The sequence below is a fragment of the Jaculus jaculus genome, chromosome 3 (assembly GCF_020740685.1).
Source record: "Jaculus jaculus isolate mJacJac1 chromosome 3, mJacJac1.mat.Y.cur, whole genome shotgun sequence".
In the NCBI taxonomy this organism is placed as follows: domain Eukaryota; kingdom Metazoa; phylum Chordata; class Mammalia; order Rodentia; family Dipodidae; genus Jaculus; species Jaculus jaculus.
Window position 1 is genome coordinate 134,763,828 of NC_059104.1, and position 22,463 is coordinate 134,786,290.

At 48.4% G+C, this 22,463-nt stretch overlaps 1 protein-coding gene across 1 annotated transcript in view; it reads right to left on the bottom strand.

Annotated features, from left to right (window-relative positions):
* Positions 1 to 652: 652 nt before the first annotated feature.
* Aldh1a3 (aldehyde dehydrogenase 1 family member A3) overlaps positions 653 to 22,463 on the bottom strand; it is a 37,363-nt gene continuing 15,552 nt past the window's right edge. Inside the window, exons 7-13 of the mRNA XM_004658146.3 lie at positions 20,771 to 20,884; positions 17,678 to 17,780; positions 15,380 to 15,564; positions 10,580 to 10,744; positions 9,782 to 9,939; positions 8,768 to 8,842; positions 653 to 2,483 (exon numbers count right to left, since the gene is read on the bottom strand). Coding sequence (XP_004658203.1) covers positions 2,411 to 2,483; positions 8,768 to 8,842; positions 9,782 to 9,939; positions 10,580 to 10,744; positions 15,380 to 15,564; positions 17,678 to 17,780; positions 20,771 to 20,884 — 873 coding nt within the window. The 3' untranslated portion in view covers positions 653 to 2,410. The remainder of the gene's footprint in view (positions 2,484 to 8,767; positions 8,843 to 9,781; positions 9,940 to 10,579; positions 10,745 to 15,379; positions 15,565 to 17,677; positions 17,781 to 20,770; positions 20,885 to 22,463) is intronic.

Sequence of the window (22,463 nt, forward strand, 5' to 3'; positions counted from 1 at the left end):
CATATTTGCTCATATTTGGATCAGAAATGAGATGTTTGCAAACACTTCAATACTTGCATAAGTGCATATGAAGACAGCTCTGAGCCAGCCAGCCTCATGAAGCTTCAAAGAGCTGATGCTTTTCCACTACGTGCTCAGTGCCCTGGGCTCCCATCCCTGAATGTACAGCTCAAGCTTGGCAGACCTACCCAAGCACAGCAAGGATCCAACCTTGGAGTTACATCACAGCGGGGTGGCTGGCTGAGTATTCTGTAGTAGCCTTAGGAATTTTCACTCAGCCCAAACACCTAAATAATCAGAGAGAAGTCACACAAAGGACACTCGTGGTCACATACTAGGGACATGATATTTTTCCTAAATCTTCATTTTCTGTACTCTCATAATCATCACTTTAGGATTTAAAAAGGCTTGGGTAGCTTAGATGACCCCCTCAAACCTATCCTACTTAACCAGAGGGCTGAGCTCCCTCCCTGCCAACCAAAAAGATGCCGAGCTCAGGCAAAAGCCCTAGGTGTGATCTACTGAGAAAGTGTAATTTTATTCTTGCCAGTAACAGTGTTTTAATATAAGCTGCCTTATCCAGGGGTGTCAGAAAGAGGAAGGTTTGGCACAGAATTAAAGTGGGTTTTATCCTTCAATGAGAAAAAGGAACATTAATCAAATATTCAATTTTATTTTATCATAGCTGAACACAGTCTGCAGTTTGGATCAGAATTCCCAATCCAATAGATTTTAAAACCATACCACAGGGGTAAACCTTAAAAGAAGTGATATCTAACATTATATAGATTTTTCATTTCTAAATACAGTATATTACAGAAGGTTAAATATACCACCTCTGTGTACTTACAGCTATAAAAGATACATTAACTATACTAATTATAAATAAAGTAACATTTCATATTAAAGGCATTATTGTACAATGAAAGCACAGCAACCCTCTACTGCAGTACTATGACGGTTAGTGCCTGTAGTTATTGAGATACTGAAAATTCAGTGTATGAGGTCAAACCTGACTTAAGTGACTGGAAGCATAAGTGATAGGTGTTTCTGATAGAGGAAAGGAGGTTTGGTTCATATTACACATCTCTGATGTGATATTCTTTATACACACAGTAGGTCTAACACAGAGCGTCACTTCTATTGTCGCTCTCTTCACGTTACTCCTCAAACATAAGCATTATTTCTGATTAGGAAAGTACTGGTAGTGACAATCAAAGTACTGAGTAACATGTTTGGTTTTGTTTCTAAAGCTTTATAGGAATGACTTCCAAGTTAAATGGAATTGCACATCATTTATTTGTAGACACAAAAAAGGAAAAGAGAAAAAAAATCATAATCTTTAGGTGAAATACTCAGGTCGCTGGAGTGATGACCCAGGTCGGCCATGGAATCCAGGTGTCATTTGTTCGCTAATCAAATGCAAAACCGAACTGGACATTTTACAAACAGCTATGTTATGCTAGCAGACTTTCCAGCTGTGTGTGCTTGACTGCTGTAAAAATGGATAATGGAGCTGGAGAAAAGGAAACTTATACAGGCTTACCCATTATTGAGTGTGATATGAGCACAAAATTTTCAGAAACACATTGTGGCTCTGGTTGTCAAAAAGGTGTGACTTTGTTACCCAGGACCTGCTCTGTGTGGCACTACTAGAATCCTGGGTCCTCCGTGGCAAAGGTGACGCTAGCAATGTTCTTCCTACAAAAGTGCCATGGTTACTGCAGACCACCATGTGGCTTTAAGTCAAGCTCTTTAGAGTGCTGATTTGGTGTTTGGTTTGAAGGTGAATCCCATGGCCAATGTCAACATGAAATCCTCAAGACCCACATCTCTGCACACCCAAGGCCTCTGGCACCATTCCATGGTATGTGCTACCCCAAAGCTCCCAACATTGGAATGTTTTTTTCTTTTTATCTTAGCATAATCCTTTCCTTGTGAATGGTCCCACCTCTACCTCACAGTGAGGAAGGGCTTGTACTGTGCACAGTGATGTTGAGGAGGCCATGGGTGCAGGGTCGTGCTTGCAGAACCTCTGGGGAGCTCATTCCAAATCTGAGTGGAGTCGAAGCAGGAAAGCATTTGGAAGAAACATCTGGACACTCCAAATACCATCGTGTGCTAGAAGAGCCTGGGTGTCTTCACTGTCCTGCACCTGGCCTAATGGCAAAGTCAGAACTGACCAGTAGCTTTCTCCCCAGGCAAGCCTGCAGTTTCACACACAATGTGCGGTCATCCACAGCCTGGTCCATAACGCAGGAGGGTGAGAGGAAAATAAAACTGTTCAACTCCAGTAGATCACAAGTTGCCGGAAGAAAGGGTCCCAGGAAGGCCGGTACTGTCACTGTGTTCTTTCCGTGTTTGACAAGTTTGGTCTGCCACATTCAGCTGTCCAGCACTTGCCTTTCCTTCAGGGGTTCTTGTCATCAAGTTTGATGGTGACAGTTTTCACTTCTGTGTATTCAGCCAGGGCATACTCACCTCTGTAATTACAGAAAAGAGAACAACTGACTCTGCACAAGTCAATGCACAGTTCTGGGAAACTCCTCATATCTGCTTGCTCTGCTGGACAGTTTGATGCGTGGGGTTAGTACCAAATGGCAAAATGGAACAGGGGAGTAAACCAGGAACACCACATTAAAAATCTTCTTTTTTCTGTTTTTTTTTTTTTTTTTTTTTTTTTTCGGTATTTCAAGGTAGGGTCTCTCTCACTCTAGTTCAGGCTGACCTGGAATTCATTATGGAGTCTCAGGGTGACCTCAAACTCATGGCAATGCTCCTACCTCTGCCTCCCAAGTGCTGGGATTAAAGGCGTGCACCACCATGCCTGGCTTAAAAATATTTTTTATGGGGCTGGAGAGATGGCTTAGCTGCTAATGCATTTGCCTGCAAAGCCAAAGGATCCTGCTTGATTCTCCAGGACCCATGTAAACCAGATGCACACAAGAGGACACATGCATCTGGAGTTCGTTTGCAGTGACAGGAGGCCCTGGCATGCCCATTTTCTCTCTCTCTCTCTCCCCTTTCTCTCTGTCAAATAAATAAATAAAGTTATTGAAAAAATATTTAAATTTTTTTGTTTTTTATTTTTATTTATTTATTTGAGAGTGACAGAGAAACATACACATACACACACACACACACCCACACAGAGAGAGAGAGAGAGAGAGAGAGAAAGAGAATGGGCACACTAGGACCTTTAGCCCCTGCAAATGAACTTCAGAATGCATGTGCCACCTTGTGCATCTGGCTTACGTGGGTCCTGAGGAATCGAGCCTTTAACCAGGGTCCTTAGGCCTCACAGGCAAGCACTTAAACCACTAAGCCATCTCTCCAGCCCCTAAAAATATCTTCTACCTATTTATTTGCAAACACACAGAGAGAGATAAAGAAAATAAATAGGAGAGAGAGACAAGGAGGCAGGCGGGGAGGGGGGAAGCACATGCCAGGGCCTCCAGCTGCTGCTAACAAACTCCAGATGCATGCATCACTGTATCTGGCTTTACATGGGTACTGGGGAATCAAACTTGTGTCATTAAGCTTTGCAGACAAGCATCTTAACCACTAAGCCCTCGCTTTAACCAAAATCTTACATTTTTATTTGTGATGCTTTTGAAGAAGTAAGAAGGACTGGGGATTTGTCTTTGGAGGACAGAACACAAGAGGCTTTGCTGGGGAAGAGAGGTGCTGGCAGAAGACAGGCAAGGGAGAGTGAACAACCAGGACATGGACGGCAGAACTGCACTGTGTGTGCAAGCTTTAGGTGGCAACTTGGGGCTATTTGAAGAGACAAGAGAGGCCGAGGGCTAGGCCTATTGACTGAGGAGGTGACCAGGGGACCACAGGGTCAGCTGGCCTTGGAGGGCACAGCTGGGGACCAGCTGTAAGCAAGGCTAGGCCAGCCTGGAGGAGTGAGGGGACACAGGCTGGTTGCAGGGAGGCAGTAGCCTTTACATGAGTATCTTCAGTATCTTTCCTTGCCATAGGTCACAGAGGGGCCAGGGAGCCATCCTAGGCACCATGAACCATTTTTAGGGAAGCTCGCCTTCTCAGAACAAAGAGGCAGCTTTTGATGGGTTTCAGTTCCTCTAAGTCTACAGCACATGCTCTACTGTTCCATAAAGAATAATGGGTGCTCATTAGAGATGGTCACTGAAGACTCTGCACCCGAAAAACACTATCTTATCTCACATCCTGGTAACCAGAAATCTTCCATGTGCAGTGCCCAGACCAGTCTCACCAGCCTTACTTCTCAACTTGCTAGAAATGTAGATTCTCAAGCCTCAGACCTACTATTGCAGGTAGAATACAGGCCCTCCCAACGTGTCCACAGCCCTCTGCCCTGAACTGGTGCCAATGTTAGGTCACATGACAACAAAGAATGAACACTACAGATGAAATTCAAGCAACCAATCAGTTGGTTTTAAAATAGAAATTCGCAGGCTATGGAGAGGACCCTGTGGCTAAGAGCACTTGCTACTCAAGCATGAAGACCTGTAGTTGATCCCCAGCACCCACGTAACTAGCCAGTAAGGCCACACACATCTGTAATGTCAATGGTGGAGGGAGTGGAGGCAGGAGGATCACCAGGACTTGTTTGTCAGTCAATCAAGCTGAGGAATGGCACATGCCCCAGGTTTGGTGAGAGACTGTCTCATGGAACTTAGGCAGAAGAGCAATAGAGGACACTACTTGATGCTGCAGTTGCCTTCATGTTGCTGGGAAAAAGCACCTGACCAAAAGCTGCTGGTTTATAGTCTTGAGGGGAAGCTCCATAATGGCAGAGAAAAGCATGGCATAAACCGAGGCTGGACATCACCTCTGCCACAGCAGATGGAAAACAGCAGCAGGAGCCAAACTCTACCAAGGGGTTGCTGGCTATAACACCCAAATGCCAGCCCCCAACAACACACCTCTTCTAGCAAGGATCCACCTCCCAAACTGCCACCAGCAGCAGACCAAGCATTCAAAACATAGGAGATTTTGAGGGACATCTGATGCAACCACCAATTTATTGAGCATTCTTACAAGCCAGTAAGGAAAACACATGCAGCCAAGTGGATATATCCACAAAAGATAATCATTTGCAAAAGAAAAATGTAAATTCCAATACAAATTCCGGTTAAGTGTGAAAAGGGTACTCAATGTCCCACAGTGAAAGAAATACAAATGAAAACAGTGACTGGGGCCATTGTCCCATGGCCAGTTATTCAATTCTAGGAACTTAACTCTGAAAACAACCTCCCACAAGTGCATAAATATTTATACACGAGGAAGTATATAAGCATGGCTCGTAATAGTAAAACCCTTTGGAACTAACACAAATGTTCATTATAGGAGACTATCACTAAAAAGGATGGAGGTTCTTCAAACTATAGTTTGGTCCCCACTTCGTATGGAAACAGAAAAGGACTCACAGATTTACATCCATAGCATGCATAGAAAATGCAGCATAAGCTTTAAAAGGGAGCAAATAAGGTATTTAAAAAGTGCAAAGTTGTTAATGATTTATCAACTTAATAAAGAAAAGGGATAAAATCCTATGGCATTAGTTCATATTGCCTGGGCCCAGAATTACTACTATTCTTCCAAGAATGCATCCCCCTGTTCTTTCTATTTCCTCGGTTGTCCTAGCTCAAGGTCTTGCTGTCTTCACTCAGCCCAATATGTTATCTTCTAACTGGCTTCTCACCCAGACTCTTCCACCTTGGCAACTCAGGTCAGGCATGAGCCCAGACTTTCTCGCAGTGAACCGCCCCAGAGGATCCACAGGATCAGGGAATGGTACCTGCACAGTTCACTAACATCGGCTCACAGCCTAGCACCATGCCTGGAGCAGCAGAGATGTCCAGTGAATATCTGCCAAGTCAATTAATGAACAACTTCCCCACAACAAATAGGACTAGGGGCAGATGAGGAAGGCCTTGACTTTCCACGTCTGTACCATGGTGGTTGGGGGGGGGCGTGTGTTGGTTATCATCTTCCTTTTATTACAAAACAAAGAACTAAGAAGCAAGCCACCAGGATGAAGAGACATCCCAGATTCCATCCCTCAAAGTATCCCAGAAACACATCCTGGAGGGCCTGTGCGTGGGCAGCAGTAACTGGCCTGGCCCCAGCTTGGGGAAAACCATGGAATTCACCGCATGGGGCTCCAGCATGGAAAGGGAAACTTCTTACAACACAAAGACATTCATTAGAGATGACTGAAAATGGAAAACATTTTTAAGGCAATTTTCAGGCTTATTATGTATGACTTGAAGACTTCATCAACAACCTTGGAACATATATGCTAAGGATCTAAAACAAAACACTCAAAAAAAAAAAATTCCCAGTGTAAGTAAGCATTCGGGTAAAACTTAACCATGGTGGGCTATCTATGTCCCAGAAGACTGTCTGTGCCATACACAGGGGCTGAAAGTCCCGGGGTGGTGGGGTGGGAAGCAGGTGAGGAAAATCACAGAGAATCTTCAGTGTGGCCAGGGCAAGCCAGACAGCAGGTGGGCCCACATGTCTTCCTGCTCCTGCCTCTACGCTGCTCACTCTAGGAGCTGCCTGGCCTCTGGGAGAACAGCTGTGAGGGTCTGGAGTTCCTAGCCCTCGAAAACTGCCTGGCTGAAGACAGAAGACGGAACAGGAGACAAGTGACCACATGAGCTCTGGTGGCTTCATTTGATGCTTACAGAGCTAACGTCTGTCCGACAAGCCCTGTGCTGTCCTGGGGGTAGTGACAGGGAGACTGTCCAAGGGCCAGGGTCCCTCCATTCCTGACGCTCACTCATTAGTTCCCTGGGCCTGGAAGCTGTTGTCTCCTTTCACAGACTGTCGCAGGAGGACAGAAATGAATATGCAGGGGCTGTCATGGAGCCTTCTAGAATTTGTACTCAGCAAATGCCAGCTGTCACTGTCAGTGCTGCTGCTATTAGAGGGTCTTGAAGGACACATGGGGATTCCACCTGAGCCTCTTGTCTCTGGGGGGGCATGCACTTGAAGAGATCATGAAGCACAGATTCAGAGATGGTAAGCACAAACAGGCCACCAGGGGGAGGACCAGGCTTCTGCCAAAGGTCTTCCTAGCCAAGAACTGGCTAAAGTTCCATCTCAGGGCCACAGCAGGGGGTGGATCCAGTCATAGGAACAAGAAGGAGATCAAGGGACTCTCTATGTTCTCTGCTCACCTGTGCAGATGACTTTTGGGCATTTGTCATGAGTCAGGGATGTACTGAAAAGGGGCGAGACTCCAAATCCATGCAGACTGGTCAAGAGCAATTACCCCAGGGGTTGAAGCTAGCCCCATTCCTTCACAGTATCTCAGGACTCTGGGGCCTGGGGAAATGAGATGACTTCATAGATAGAGTGCTCACTGCTTAAGCTGGCATTCCCAAGCTGCATCCTCAGACCCCACTGGACAAGCTGGAAGGCTACTGGTGGGTTTCTGTAATCCCAGTGTGCTGATACTGATGGCAAGATGGGAAATGGAGGCAGGAGAATTTTCTGGAAGCTCATAGAAGGCATAGCAAAGAAACAGCAGGGCTGGAGAGATGGCTTAGCGGTTAAGTGCTTGCCTGTGAAGCCTAAGGACCCCAGTTTGAGGCTCGGTTCCCCAGGTCCCACGTTAGCCAGATGCACAAGGGGGCGCACGCGTCTGGAGTTCGTTGGCAGAGGCTGGAAGCCCTGGTGCGCCCATTCTCTCTCTCTCTCTCTCTATCTGTGTTTCTGTCTGTGTCTGTCGCTCTCAAATAAATAAATAAATAAATAGCAGAGCAAGAAACCCTGCTGCATGCAGATGAGCTGCACAGGGAGGACCAACCAGGAAGCCATCACAGGTGCTTCAGGCCACCAACGTTCCCCACTCACACAGGCACACACGTGGCCACACACATGTACACAAAGCAGTAATAATCATTTCAAAAAGAGTCTAAAGGCAGAGCTGCACAAAGTCCCCATGCAGGCCCTGGCCGAGGGGAAGGTCTGAGTCTGCTCCCACAAGCACAAGGTGATGCATTTGTATATAAATGACACAAACTGTTTAAATGAAAGGAAGAACATGAACCCTCCGAAATGTCTAGGAACAGCCTTGGGGTGTTGTCACAGATGGTTCCTTGGGGTGTTGTCACAGATGGCTCCTTGGGAACACTGAGCCTACCAAGATGTTTGTCCATAATGGCTAATAAAACATGAAGCAGCAGCAAGAGGGCCAGCATGCAGCTGGAGACCTCAGTGTCTCCACCCATGGGACACTCTATCCAGCTCTGGGTCTGGGCCAGATGCACGACAGCCTGTCCATGTATCTCACCCTCTGGTGCTCCTTTTCTCAGTGGGCCAAACAGAAAGGAGATGTGGAAGAACCTGACAGAACTTGGAGTGCACTGGTGAGACCATGGGGACCCCATATTCCTTGAGAAGGAACCAGAGTCACTCGTGTCATGTCACCAGGGCTTCTACTGGGTTCTGAAGGCAAGGCTGAGCCAGTCTCTCTCCCCTGCTCAGAGTGGAGATGTGTGCACTGCCCTTGTCCCGTAATCCTAGACCGAAGATCTACAGACTGTGCCTAGTGTGCTGGTGCTGTGCAGGGAAGGAAGGTTGAGATGCAAGGACTGAGGATGAGTGTGAAGGAGAGAGGGAGGAAAGGGTAGATCCAGGGCAGCATCTAGAGAGGGACCACCAGCCTTCATTTCAAGGTGGGGGGTTGGCAGGCCACTGGGCTCCACCTCCTGCATGCTACAAATCTGGCCTATCTTTTATCAGGAGTGACAGAAACACTTACAGTTCTCGGCCGTTTCCGGACATTTTGAAGCCACCAAATGGAGCCTGAGCATAGATGGCATTGTAGCAGTTGATCCTGGAAAGAGTGAAGATGCCCCCATTACCCGGAGCAGACCCACACCTCGTACAAAGCTTTCATGACTCCAGCACGGCATGCTCTCAATGTCTGCCTCCTCCACCTTCATGCCAGGAACTAAAGTCTGAAAATGCTGACGTCTACAACTAGGGGAGTAAGAACTAGCCGTGGAACAATTCAGAGTCGACCTCAGAGTCATGCAACTCTAACTTTGTTTTTCATCCTCTCCAACCCTCAATTCATTCATCTGGAAAATGGGACTCAGAATATCGAATGTGCAGTAAGCGGTGAGTGGAGATCGATGTCCATACCTTACATGATTATGCACTTTATTTATTTATATTTTTTTGGTAGGGTCTCGCTCTAGCTTGGGCTGACCTGAAACTCACTACGTAGTCTCAGGGTGACCTCGAACTCATGGCGATCCTCCTACCTCTGCCTCTGCTTCCTGCGTGCTGGGATTGAAGGTGTGCACCATCATGTCCTGCTCTGCACTGACTTTAAAATCAACCAGAAACCAAGTCAGTGGTACTGAAACGCGGCTGGTCAAAGGCCCGAAGCCTTGGAGCCTGCTTGGCCATGCATAGTGACCCTCTGTATGCGTGCGCTCTGTACCCCAGATTCAAACACCCTGGGGGAAGAGCACGTCTGTACTAAACGTATCCACACTTGATTTCCCTAGTCATTATTCCTACAACATCTATTAACACAGCGCTTGCACTCGGTTATGTATTACAGTCATCCAGAGATTATTGAAAGTACACAGGAGGAGCATGAGGACATGTGTCAGTAGTAAGCACGTGCCTGGTACGTACAAAGCCCTGGGCTCAAACATTCACACAGCACAGAAGGAAAGCAAAGCTACCCAGCCAGCAACTCAAAAGAATATGCCGGCATGCACGCGCGCACACACACGCACACCCCATACACATAGCTCACCAGACTGTTCCAGACTCCAGAGCAGAAGCCAGCTTCAGGGCTTTGTCAAGGTTCTTTGTGAACACAGCTGCCGCGAGTCCGTAGTCAGAGCTGTTTGCTCTTTTGATCACTTCTTCTATGTCTCTGAACTTCAGAATGGTCTGTACTGGTCCGAAAATCTATGATCAGTAGGAAGGAGAGCAGTGAGAGGCGTGTGTGGGCAGAACCGTGCAAGGACAGCACAGACACCCACACAGGGAAGCCCCGATAGTGAACACTCCATGTGCCCCAGAAGGACCCGGAGGGCACTGGGTATCAGGCTGTCTTAATCCTGCACAGGAATAGCTACTGCCTGCCAAGTGCTGGGATTGAGGGACAAAGAAAGATCTCCATGGAGGGTCACTTCAATTTCCATCATTTCAAAGATACCCGTGATGGGAAACTTTAGTGAGAATCGTAGCAGGGACACGTTCCTTGAGTAGACACTTGTCTGATGTCAGTCAGGGGGTCTGAAACAGCTATGGGCACCGAATCTACAGCTCAGTTACTAACAGCACCCACAGGGGCTGCGGGATGTCCACGTGGGCTGTGGGCTTCCCTCAGGGCCATGTCAGGTGGAGAGGGGCAGCTGCTCTTGCCTGTGACTGGCAGAAGAGACTGAGTAACAAACTAGCTGCTGCTCAGGCCTCAGGGTTCACCGGAGGCTCTAGAGCAAGATGATTTCGCGAAGACTTCCAAAGGACATCTGAGATCCACACACCCTAAGAAGATCCACCTGATGGACCTCTGGGACCAGAGTTTTGCTGTGGCCATTCCTACCTCCTCCCTGGCGATCCGCATGTTGTCAGTCACATCAGAGAAGACGGTGGGTTTTATGAAGAGTCCTCTGTCTTCCATGGCCGACCCTCCACATTCCAGCTTGGCCCCTTCCTTCTTCCCACTCTCAATCAGTTCAAGGATCTTGTCAAATTGCTTTTGATCAATCTATAAAACACAAAGGGAAATCTGTAGCCTTTTTCTTCTGGGTGGTGGCTGTCGTCTTGTACTTTCTGTGGTCCATCAAAGTTCCTCTTCTCCTGCGTGTCCTTGTCAAGTCCCAGGTCAGAGACAGAGTGCCTGTGGGCACGAAGCCTGACTCTACAGAGCAGGAAAGCCATGGCTCTTCTTACCTTCCTCAACTTTGGGACTTATTCACATGTCTGGTTCTCCTCTCCTTCACTGATGAAACAAATATGAGGGTAAAACAATTTCTGAGGGCTGGAGAGATGGCTTAGTGGTTAAGGCACTTGCTGGCAAAGCCAAAGGACCCAGGTTCAATTCCCCAGTACCCATGTGGGCACATACACAATGTGGCACAGGCTTCTGGAGATCATTTGTAGTGGCTAGAGGCCCTGGCACACCCATTCTCTCTCTATCTGCCTTTTTCTCTATTTCAAATAAATAAATAATAAACAAGCTCTGAAATTCTCTCACTCTGTGTTCTTCTAAGCTTTGGCATGCTGCTAGCATCACAAATAAAATTACAGGATGCCCAGCTAAATGTGAATTTTAGAAAAAAAATATGATCTTTTTAGTATAAGTATATTCTAAACAGTATCATTTGGAGTATCCTTATGCTAATATGCCTTCATTGTTTGCAATTCAAATCCAATGGTGTCAAACTTATCTGATAACCTGAGCCCTACGTACTAGCCACTGCAGGGGACCTGTTAGCTGGAATTCTTACAGTGCAGAGAAGAGGTCAGGAATTGACCAACTTAAGTCAGCATGCCTGAGCAGGGCTGCTCCTTGGTTGGCAGGGGACCAGCTCATCTGAAGAGCTCTATCTTTTGTTTACCTTATCTAGGGGTTTCCTTGGCTAGAGAATGTTTTGTGCTATATGCCACAGTCTAACACCTAGCTGGGGACCTGGCATAATATCAGCTGCCAAAGGGCCCCCACCACAGACATTTAGCAGTCTTCTTCTGCCCTCATGTTGCTGACACCCCCCCCCCCCACCTCTACTCCACAGCTTTCCTTCCCAAATCAGAGGAACTTCTGCTCTCTATCAAACCACATTGACTGTTCTTTCCTTTTGGGCTGCAAAAGCCCAAGTTTTCAAAGTGTTACTGTAGTTGAACCTTCAGATAGGAGACTTGGTAGCCCACTGGCTGCAGGTCTAAAATACAGAGTGAGATTCACACTTCAGACCTTATAACAGGAAAGCTCCGCACACATCAAAGATGTAGTGGTGACACATGAAACCAGGTTGAAACTTCTCTCACATGTTTGTGTGATCCACATACCCATGTGTTCTTCAGAAGAGTCTATTTAAACTGTAGTGGGGGCTGGTAAAGTGCTAGTGAAGACCTCACAGAGCACTGAGTTTGAGCCCAAGTGCTGCAAGGAAATGAAAGCAAAATGAACTAAAAAGACAGGATGAAATTCAGGGGGTGTATAGCATAATTGCATTGCATGTGAAAAAGGAGAAAGTAGGTACTGATCACAGGCATGGACAGTTCTTTGAGTTCCTTACAAGGAGTGGCACAGTGGAAATATCATGGTATCTGCCACATAAAACAAGGGAGGAGAACAGCATGCTAATCATATTTGCTTACATACCTGGGGAAAAAAATCTATTATGCACCAAAGACAAAAATCACTGGAAACAATGGAAAGTTAGGGATACAAAAGAAAAAGGATGCAGGGAGAATAAGAACAAGATGAAGATGCAGGTAGGGTAAGAACAGGCAGAGGCAGGGAGGTAAGAACAGGCGGATGTGGGGAAATAAGAACAGGAGGATGCGGGGAGGTGAGAACAGGAGGATGCGGGGAGGTGAGAACAGGAGGATGCGGGGAGGTGAGAACAGGAGGATGCGGGGAGGTGAGAACAGGAGGATGCGGGAGGTGAGAACAGGAGGATGCGGGGAGGTGAGAACAGGAGGATGCGGGGAGGTGAGAACAGGAGGATGCGGGGAGGTGAGAACAGGAGGATGCGGGAGGTGAGAACAGGAGGATTTAGAGAGGTAAGAACAGGAGGATGCGGGGAGGTAAGAACAGGAGGATTTAGAGAGGTAAGAACAGGAGGATGCGGGGAGGTGAGAACAGGAGGATGCGGGGAGGTGAGAACAGGAGGATGCGGGGAGGTGAGAACAGGAGGATGCGGGGAGGTGAGAACAGGAGGATGCGGGGAGGTAAGAACAGGAGGATGCAGGGAGGTGAGAACAGGAAGATGTAGAGAGGTAAGAACAGGAGGATGCAGGGAGGTGAGAACAGGAAGATGCAGGGATGTAAGAATGGAGGATGCAGGGAGGTAAGAACAGGAGGATGCAGGGAGGTGAGAACAGGAGGATGTGGGGAGGTAAGAACAGGAGGGTACAGGGAGGTAATAATGGGAGGATGATGCAGAGAATGTAAGAACTGGAAGGGAATGCCTGGAGTATATCAGCAGGTGGAGGAATGGAAGGGTAAGAAACAGAGGAGGGAACCCCTTTGTACCCACTGAAGACAGGAATGAAAGCATGTGCAATATATGATGCTCCAGGTCTTCTCAACTTTTCTCAAGGTGAACTAGTTCTTGGCTGTAAGTTATTAAACCTCTCCTCTCTCCCAGGGGCTTAACAGGAGTCACTGGAGTGCTTTCCCCTCACCACAGGTTCTGGCTGGCTGTGAACAATGGTCCATCAAGAGGCCCTTCTGTTCTGCAAGTAATACTGGGTTCCTGTAAAAAACCGTTACACATTGAAACTCCTCTCTCTCTACATGAACACATTGTTTAAGTCTAATAACCATCCATGAAAAGTCATCTGGTGCCTTACAGCACAGGAAGAATGCTTTGCCTGGGAACAAGATGACAGGGTCGGGCACACTACCAGAAACAGGGAATGATGATGCCCAGTGGACTGTGCTGGAGGATGCCTCCAGATCCCATGTTGGTCACATGGCCTGCAAAATGTTTATGCACGTCGTTGCCGGGCTGCCAAGTAACCCTGAATGATGCTGGAGTGTCCCCGCAGTGGCTCTCCAACAGTGGACGCTGATCTAGGTCAGCTAGCTCTTTTGCAGGCTTGAGACAGGCAGGGCTATTTGGACAGCTGGAAGCCCTCGCAGAGTCAAGTCTTATTACCATACATGGAAAAGCACTTTGGGAGGGAAAGAAGGAAACCAAGTGCATCCTAAAATAATATGCCGAGGTTAGACAGCTAAAGTAAGTTTCAAAAGGACTTGGCACAGCAGCCAAAGGCACAGACGAAATCAACCCTCACTCTCTGGAAGCTACATCCAGGGAAGAGCCTATGTATCTAGTCCCAGAAGTCCACATTGGAACCTTGGGAAGGGACTCGCAAGTATGAGAAAAGTCGGTCCTATTTAGTACTGGCATTTCCCCACTGATTCCAGATCAGTTCTAAAGCTCATGGTGAATTGATATTGACATGTTGTCATGTCTGCACTGAGAACGGAATTCCACCCAAGACTACTGACTCTCTTGTGTCATGGGTTGCCGAGTTTGGGGCTAAAGTTGTGAATGAGGCATGCTGAGCACAGGTGCACGTGGGATCAAAGCTACAGAGCATATGAGCTGAAGCCGGCGGAAGGGATATAGCGGCCAGAAGAGCTCCCTTCGCACCTCTTCCCTAGCCAGTGTCCCCACAGGATGGTTTGGCAAGGCTGACCAACACAGCCTGAAGTCACATTAGACATTTGTGCCACCTAATGACAGGACAGCCAGTCAGTACTCCTCCCTTAAAACAAACATGTCTACCTTTCACTGGGGACTTCTAGAGCCCGTGATGGACGTCTTCACAGCATTCATCTACCACTCCCATTTCCTAGCTGGGGAAACTGAAGGGTGAAAGGAACTTGGGATTTCCACAAAGCCAGAGAGGCCAGTTGGAGCTCACATTCACAGTTTCCTGTGTAAATATGTGGTAGCAATGCCGTGGGTAGGCAGGGAGCTTCTGGAATAGACACCAGTGAGTAAGTCACAGAAGTGATTGAAAACGTCAGGACTGAGCAGCAATGTGGCAGAACGGAGGCTGCGGAGTTGCTGCATAGCCCCATTGTTACCTGTCCTCACGGCACAGGACACGAAAGCAGTGCAGGATGTGCCCTTGACAAAGGTTATTAAACCTCATGGTTACGAACATTTGTGCCCTGTCCTTGGCGTCCCAAGCCAAGGCTCAAAGGACACGTTCCTACCTCCCAGCAAGCAGCCCAGTCCCCAGCATCTCTCCACCCTGGACGCTATGGTTTCTGAGGGTCATCTGATGCTATAAGGCACGTGGTCTTTGAGGGCCACTGAGCTAAGATACGTTCTGTGTCTTTGGCCCTTCTTCTGTGGGAAAACCTCTGAGTCTGATGCTCTCCCCAGGCTCAGGAAAAGGACAGGATGCTGAAAAGACTGCGGAGCATGAGCAGGTGGCTTTGTGTCCTGGGAATGAATGGCTCCTCCCAGCTCGTGAGCTCTGGTGGGGGCAGCAGTGTTTCCTAATAAAAATGTGTCCACTGGCTGCTAAACAAAAGCTCTGAGCGGCAGCACAAGCCAGGGTCCCATCCTCTAATGGGGACTCTGGGGCCACACATCTTGGCTAGCTCAGCACCCAGAGGGCTAGCACACATTCAGACACATTGGCAGGTTACCTGGGGCCCCTGCTCTGTTTTGGCATCAAAGGGATCTCCCACAGGCCTCTTCTTGGCATACTCCACGCTCCGCCTCACAAACTCCGCGTAGACCTGCTCCTCCACGAACACCCTGGAGGCGGCTGTGCAGCACTGGCCTTGGTTGAAGAAAACTCCCTGGTGAGCGCACTCCACGGCCAAGTCCACTGGAGGGGGGGAGGGAAGTGGGGCGAGGCAAGAGGAAGTGATTAAGTTGTTAAAGCGGGCCTGGCGACAGCTGCAGCTCTAATTGCCCACACAAGAAAACAGGCCCCAGAATGGCTGGGTTTCAGAAATTAATTTTGTTTTCAGCATTTCCAAGGAGAGAGGATGGGGAAAAGGATGTTTAGATCCCACCAAGTTTGGGGTTAAGTAAGTCCACTGACTGCAGGACTTCTCAATACCTTATCTAGGGATTGAATTCAGGTCCTTAGGCAAGCACTTTACCACCTAAGTTATCTCTCCAGCCCATTTTTAAGAATATTATTTACTTATTTATTTATTGTTAATTTTCAAGGAGAGAGAGAGAGAAATGGATATGCCAGAGCCTCCCACCACAGCAAGCTCACACTGTGTGAATCTGGCTTTACATGGGTGCTAAGGAATCAAACTCAGGCCATTAGGCCTTGCAAACAAGGGCCCTTAACCACTGAGCCATCTCTCCAGTCTCCTCAGTGCTTTTAATATGCTAATGAACTCACAGATGCAGTACTTCCCACTCCATGTGTCCATAGAGACCCTGTCACTTTCCTGTCCCAATTTGGGGCAGCCTGGAGAGACAGTAAGGAGGAGCCTGTGGCCATGGCCCAGTTGTCTGCAAGCGCTATCAAGGCAGCAGGATGGTGGCAAAGCATCTTGGTGGGCCCCGCACCCTCACCACTGTGCTGAGCTGGGCGGCAGCCTGTACCCCCTCTCTTCAAGCCAGGAATTCCGATGGGAGCTGGGGGTGACGACTGGACTACACATTAGGTCAGAGTTTAATTTTACAGATTGGCACTGCCTGGATGAGGATGAGGGGACCCATGTGTGTTTCCACGACCCTGGTCAAACCAGCCCCCAAACAGACTGCTTCCTGTACTTTGCTGTGGCTGTCCTCTGGCAGGGGGATGAGTGATAGTTGAGAGGGACACCCACTACACGGTGACCCAAGAATGCAAACTGGCTCTTTGGATGAGGCTTTGGGACTTTAGACATGGCTCGCAGAGGGATAATACCCAGGACGGTTAGGTCCCTATGGCTTCAGAATCATTGGTAGCCTGCTGACGATCCCACAGTGGGGCAGCAAGTCAGGCAAAAGATGAGCAGCTCATCTTCACAGCCTTCTCTGGGCATCCTTGCCCTCTTCTCTCCTGCCGAAAACCAGCTTCAGGGAAGTGCAGTGGCACCAGTCATTCACACTTTAGTCAGAAATTGTGCCAGCACCATTATTTCTCGGGGCTGTCTGCCATTCCTGTCTTATCTGAGTATGGAGTGGGATGGAAGGCTTTGTTCTCCTCGATAGGCATTCCTGGCACCAGTGGACACGTGGGGGAGGCTATTATTTAAGGCAAAGATGCTTTCAGGCACTTGGGACATCACACCTTTTGGTAGGTGCTGCTGTCAGCACATGAATGAATGCGCAGTGTGGTCCTCCTCTAGACATGAAAGCCAACAATAGCACACATTTCACGATTGTGTCACATAGATCAGCAAGACACAAGGTGCCCCAGGCTGCTGGGCAGGTGGCTTACCCAGGGAGAAGGTAGTGCAGGCAGGAATGGCACCCGGGGCATGTTATAGTTTATTTATTTTATCTTATTTTATTTTTTATTTTTGGAAGGGTCAGCATTGTTGTCCTTTGATTTGTCAGGCCCAAGACAAAGGAGAAAGAAACACCTCAATTCTTCTGGACCCACAAATCCTGAAGGGTGGAAGAATGGATGTCCCAGAGTGGGGAGCATCGGCCTTCTCATCTTTCTTTCTCTTGCCCCATCCCAGAGGGGACCCTGTAGGAGAACCTGGCCCCACCCACTCCCCGAGGCCCTACTTCCAGCTCTCAGGGGAAGAAAAGAGAACTCAAGTTTGAGAGGTAGTCCCTCTGCTCCCACCTAAGCCACCCACCTGTCTACACTGAATCGGCCGTTCCGCTGGCATCTAGCATCCTGGGGCCCGGACCTGACCATCAGATCACAGGCTGACCCAAGGCATCCCCACTGTGTGTGTGCATATGTCCCTCTCAGTCTGGATGGAGCTCAAGAGAGGGGGAGAGTTCTAAGGTGCCCCAATGCCCCAGCGACTCACGATCAGCATCTGCGCACACAATACAGGGGTTCTTTCCCCCCAGCTCCAGCGTGACCCTCTTCAGATTACTCCGGGAGGCAGCTTCCTTAACCAGCTTTCCAACCTTCAGGGTAAGAAACAGGCCACATTACTATTTGGATGTGGTGAACTTGACCTTAGTCGATGTGGACAAGCCTGGAAAGCAGGCCACCTGCACCTGGAGAGTGCTGAAACCAGTTTACTCTCTTGTCTCCCTCAGCACTGTCTCACAGGACAGACCTGGATGTCCCAAGATCCCTGACTGCAGCCACAGACTCGCCAGTCTTGATGGAAGGTGAGGCAACTGGCTACCGAACACAGCCTCTGCTCACGAGGCCGGCGCTTGCTGCCCTGAGCCCTACAGGCTGGTCCATCTAGTCTGATGAAGGGTCCTGTACCTTCCTTCCCTGTTAGTAACAGCTGGAGCTCCAAAAGCCCAATGAAGAATGTGGGGCTACTATACGTGAACCTTCTACAGTTAGGAAAGCAGTGAAGTTGGCCAAACTTGGGATGAAGAGTGGCCTGGTTTCTGGAATCCTGCTAGTGACTGAGGCTGTCCTAGGAGATGGGGAAAGAATCGATGTGCCATGAGTTTGTGTGAGAACCTCTGAGTACAAAACAGCTTGCAAACACCCTTCCACATCCAATGGATCTCCTTCTGCACCCTGGCCACTACTGGAGGTGAGACTAGGCCAGCATACCGTATCCTGACTCATTTGTCAACAAGTAAAGCCAATGGCCAAGAACCTCTCAGCTGGGTAGATCCTGGAGACCATGGCAGATGCCAAGGCCTAGAGCCGGGCATGAGACAAGAGGCCAGGCTGACACCGTTTCCCCAACACTGAGGTCTCAGTGCATCTGAGAAATCAGCAATCTCGTGCAGTGCATAGAATTCAGTGATGCGGTGCTTGCCTCAAACACTGGCACCCAAGAGATCCTGGCTTGCCTTGAAGAAGGAGGAGAAGGGGAAGAGGGAGATCAGGGTCCAAGAAAGAAGAAGGAAGAGGAGGAAGGCGAAGGGAAAGAAGGAGAGGAGAAAAGAAAAGGAAAAGGAAACTGCAAGCACCTGGGCGATGGCCTGGGTGGTCTAGAAGTGATGCACACCGACGAGGGCTGTCCCCGGGGAGAATGCAGGCACAGAACCACCTGCTCTAGGCTCTCATGCCATAGAAGAGATTGAGAGAGTTCTCCTGGCTGAAGGCAGAAGGGCGGCCCAGCAGGAAAGCTCTCTTGCAGTGATGCCTTCTAAAGACCGAGCGGTGCCTGGGTCTTAGGGGCCAGAGATGAGTAAAGAGGGCATAACTGAGTGCTGTGTGATCACCTGGGGAGGTTCAAAATGTATGCGCAGAAGCCGGAGGACCATGCTTCTGCAGGCAGGAGTCAGAGGAAGAATCCTGAGCCACTGCGGGATGGGAGCTGGCCCCTGTCCCAGGCTGGACATATGATGTGCTGCTCAGATCAGTACATGTAACACCAGGGACTATTCAATGTGATGCCTGGGCTATGGCAGCTTTAGACTAGGGCCGAATTCCTACTGACATCTCTGAAGATGCCCACACTGGATGCCAAAGGAGGAGACAGAAGCAGGTTAGGGCACAGGCTCTTGGCTGGATGAGATTAGGCTGGATATGGGGACACTCCTGCCTTGGAAGTGTTCATTCACTTCTATGTTCAGAGAAATGCTCTGATTTAGAATATTGTATATGTGCATGCATACAAATCAAAGAGAAAGTCTTTATTTCCTCTCACCCCTCACATGATTTCATTAGGATCATTCTAGACAACTGCCACATCCACACACACTATAACTGATGATGGCATGTGGTCATTTCCTAAGTTGCTTGTTTTTAAAATATTTTATTTACAAGTGGAGAGAGAGAGAGAGAGAGAGAGAGAGATACAGACAGATAGAAACAGAGGGAGAAAGAGAATATGGGCACACCAGGGCCTCTCACCACTGTAAACGACCTCCAGATGCATGTGCCACTTTGCGCATCTGGCTTACATGGATAGTGGGAAATCAAACTGGGGTCATTAGGCTCTGGAGGCAAGTGCCTTATCCACTGAGCCATCTCCCAGCTCTTGTGTTTTTTTTTTTTTTTAATTGCACACTAGACCACGAACAGGTTTCCTTGTTATAATGACTGTCACAGAACACAGGTGGCATATTTGGAAACATGTCCTTCAATGCTCATGAGAAATTTTCTCTGAGGACAGTAATTCCTTTGAAATGGAATTTCTAAATCAAAATTTCTCTGTATTGGAGCTATGATCAATGCTGCTAATCCTGACACTACAACTTAGCGAAAAGATAGGTAGGCGACAGCCTATTTCTCTGAATTTTCAATAGCACCATTTCAGTTTTTTGCTGAATTGACAGACAAAAGCAGAGTCTGTGATTCATTTAAATTTATGTTTCTCTGGTTGTCAGTAAAATAGGCTGGGCTTATTGGGTAATTGTAAACCAATTGTTAGAGATGCCCCTTTCTCTCGTCATTCTGTTGTTTTAAAAAAAATTATTTTTATTTATTTGAGAGACAGAAAGAAAAACAGAATGGCAGGTAAGTAGGGAGAAAGGGGGGGGCAGGGTCTCCAGCCACTGTAAACGAACTCCAGATGCATGCACCTTGTGCATCTGGCTTACGTGGGCCCTGGGGAATCAAACCTGGGTCCTTTGGCTTGGCAGACAAGCACCTCAACCACTAAGCCATCTTTCTAACTCCCATCATTGTTGGTGTTGTTTTTTTTTTCATTGTTTTGCAGGAGCTCTTCACCCTTGAAGAACTACATGTACTGTACTTGGTTTCTTCTCAGCTTGTTGATTTTAGCCTCAATTATGATGCTGTGGGCCATATGGCTGCTTTGCATTTTTATTTTATCTTATCTCTTGATTATTTCTTTTAAGGCTTCCAAATTCAATTATTTATTTAGTTTGGGAACTGGATCAGTGACATTTCACTGATTGCTATCTCGTAAACCATGGTCGAATTTAGAAAAAGAGGTCATCATGTTTGAGACTCTCAAAGGAAACCTTGTAGGCAGGTCTTAGGAAGCAGAGCTGCTGTGGCTTTTTACCTCTGTGGACCCAGTGAAGGCTATCTTGTCGATGTGCGGGTGAGAAGAAATTGCTGCTCCCACTGTGGCCCCAAATCCGGGCACGATGTTCACCACACCTGGAGGGACCCCGACCTGGGGGTAGGGAGAGAGAATGCATCAGAAGAATAGATGCAGTCAGCAGCTGCCACAGACCCCTGTGTGGGCGGCCAGCTGTGGCTGTGTGATGCCTCTGAGCCGAGCAGCAGACCCACCTCCTCTGGGGACCACTTTCCCCCAGAGCCCACCCAGTCAGCTGCTGGCACAGCATAGGGCTGAGCTGGTCTCATCCTCCCTTGTCTGCCCAACACCATCCCCTTCTCCCAGGAAGGGCTGCCCACCCTAGCAGGGTGCACAGGCAAACATGCAGAGATGCCACCAGGTGGCAGTGGCCCTCTTGCAGCAGAACACCAGCATGTGTATGTATCTGTGCATACGAGTGTTTGACTTGTGCCCAGGCATCGTCCCGACTATGTGTATGGGAGAGTGCATGTGTGTACAGGTGCATGTGTGGGTGTGAGAGACTGTCTGTATGTGGAAGCCTATGTGTAAAAGCAGGGATGCATGAGTGTGTGTATGTGCATGTGTGTACGTGTGTGAGAGACTGTATGTGATTCTGTGTGTTGAGGGAAGAAGAGACGCCTTGGTGAAGAGCCCAGTCACCCACAAGCACCTTCCAGAGCCTGCAGTGTTGGATTTTTAAAGATTTTATTTTTTTGAGAGAAGGGTGGGGGGTAGAGAAGCAGATGGACAGAGAAAAAAAATGGGCACACCAGGGCCTCTACCTACTGCAAGCACACTCCAGTCACATGTGCCACGAAGCCATCTCTCCAGCCCCAGTGTTGGATTTTTAGTCTGCTCCACTTGTGCCCAGGTAGAATAAGCAATCCTGCCCTCAGTATCCTTCCCTTGCCCAGCCTGACTCACTCAGGGGCTGGCACTTGCTGTGGCAGGGGCTGCCAATCTCCCACACCCACACCCAGTGATTTGCAGGCACATGAGCCCTCCACCACCACCTGAATGAGGAGGAGGGTGCACTGCCAATGTGCCTGGGGCTTCTCTAGCTGAACACACATTAAAACACAAAGCAAAACAAGATCTTAGGATAAGGTGCATGAATATTCAGTTTGAATATTCAGTTTTCTAAGTCCAATTTTGTGAAAGGTTGTAATTTTAGAATCTGCGAGTCTCCACAACCTGACAAGCAAACCCCATGTGGCCAATCAAAAGGTGAAACCTGGCTGCTTCCCAGCTGTCTCCGCAATGCAGGGCGAGTCTCCCCAATCGCCTTGGCAGGGCTGAGGCGTGCATCGAGCTCTCCTCCTGTCCCTTGTCCTTCCTGTTTCTTTCTAAATCTTCACTGCATGCAAGCTGATGATGGAAGGATGACTAAAATATGTTGCCAGGTGTGTCTGGCAAGAGCTGTCCTCCTAGGCCGCTACTTCCCTGAGTTGTGGCTACCCTGGGGTGGGAGGGCAGTTGCCCACACAACAGAAGGAAGGTGGAGGCTCCTGGGAGCCTGGCACAGCTGCAGCTGCTTAGCCAGCCAGTGAGGCCACCCTTCTAAGAGGAGAAAGGACTTTTTTTAAAAATTTTTTTTTTCATTTTTATTTATTTATTTGAGAACAACAGACAGACAGACAAAGAGGCAGATAGATAGAGAGAGAGAGAGAGA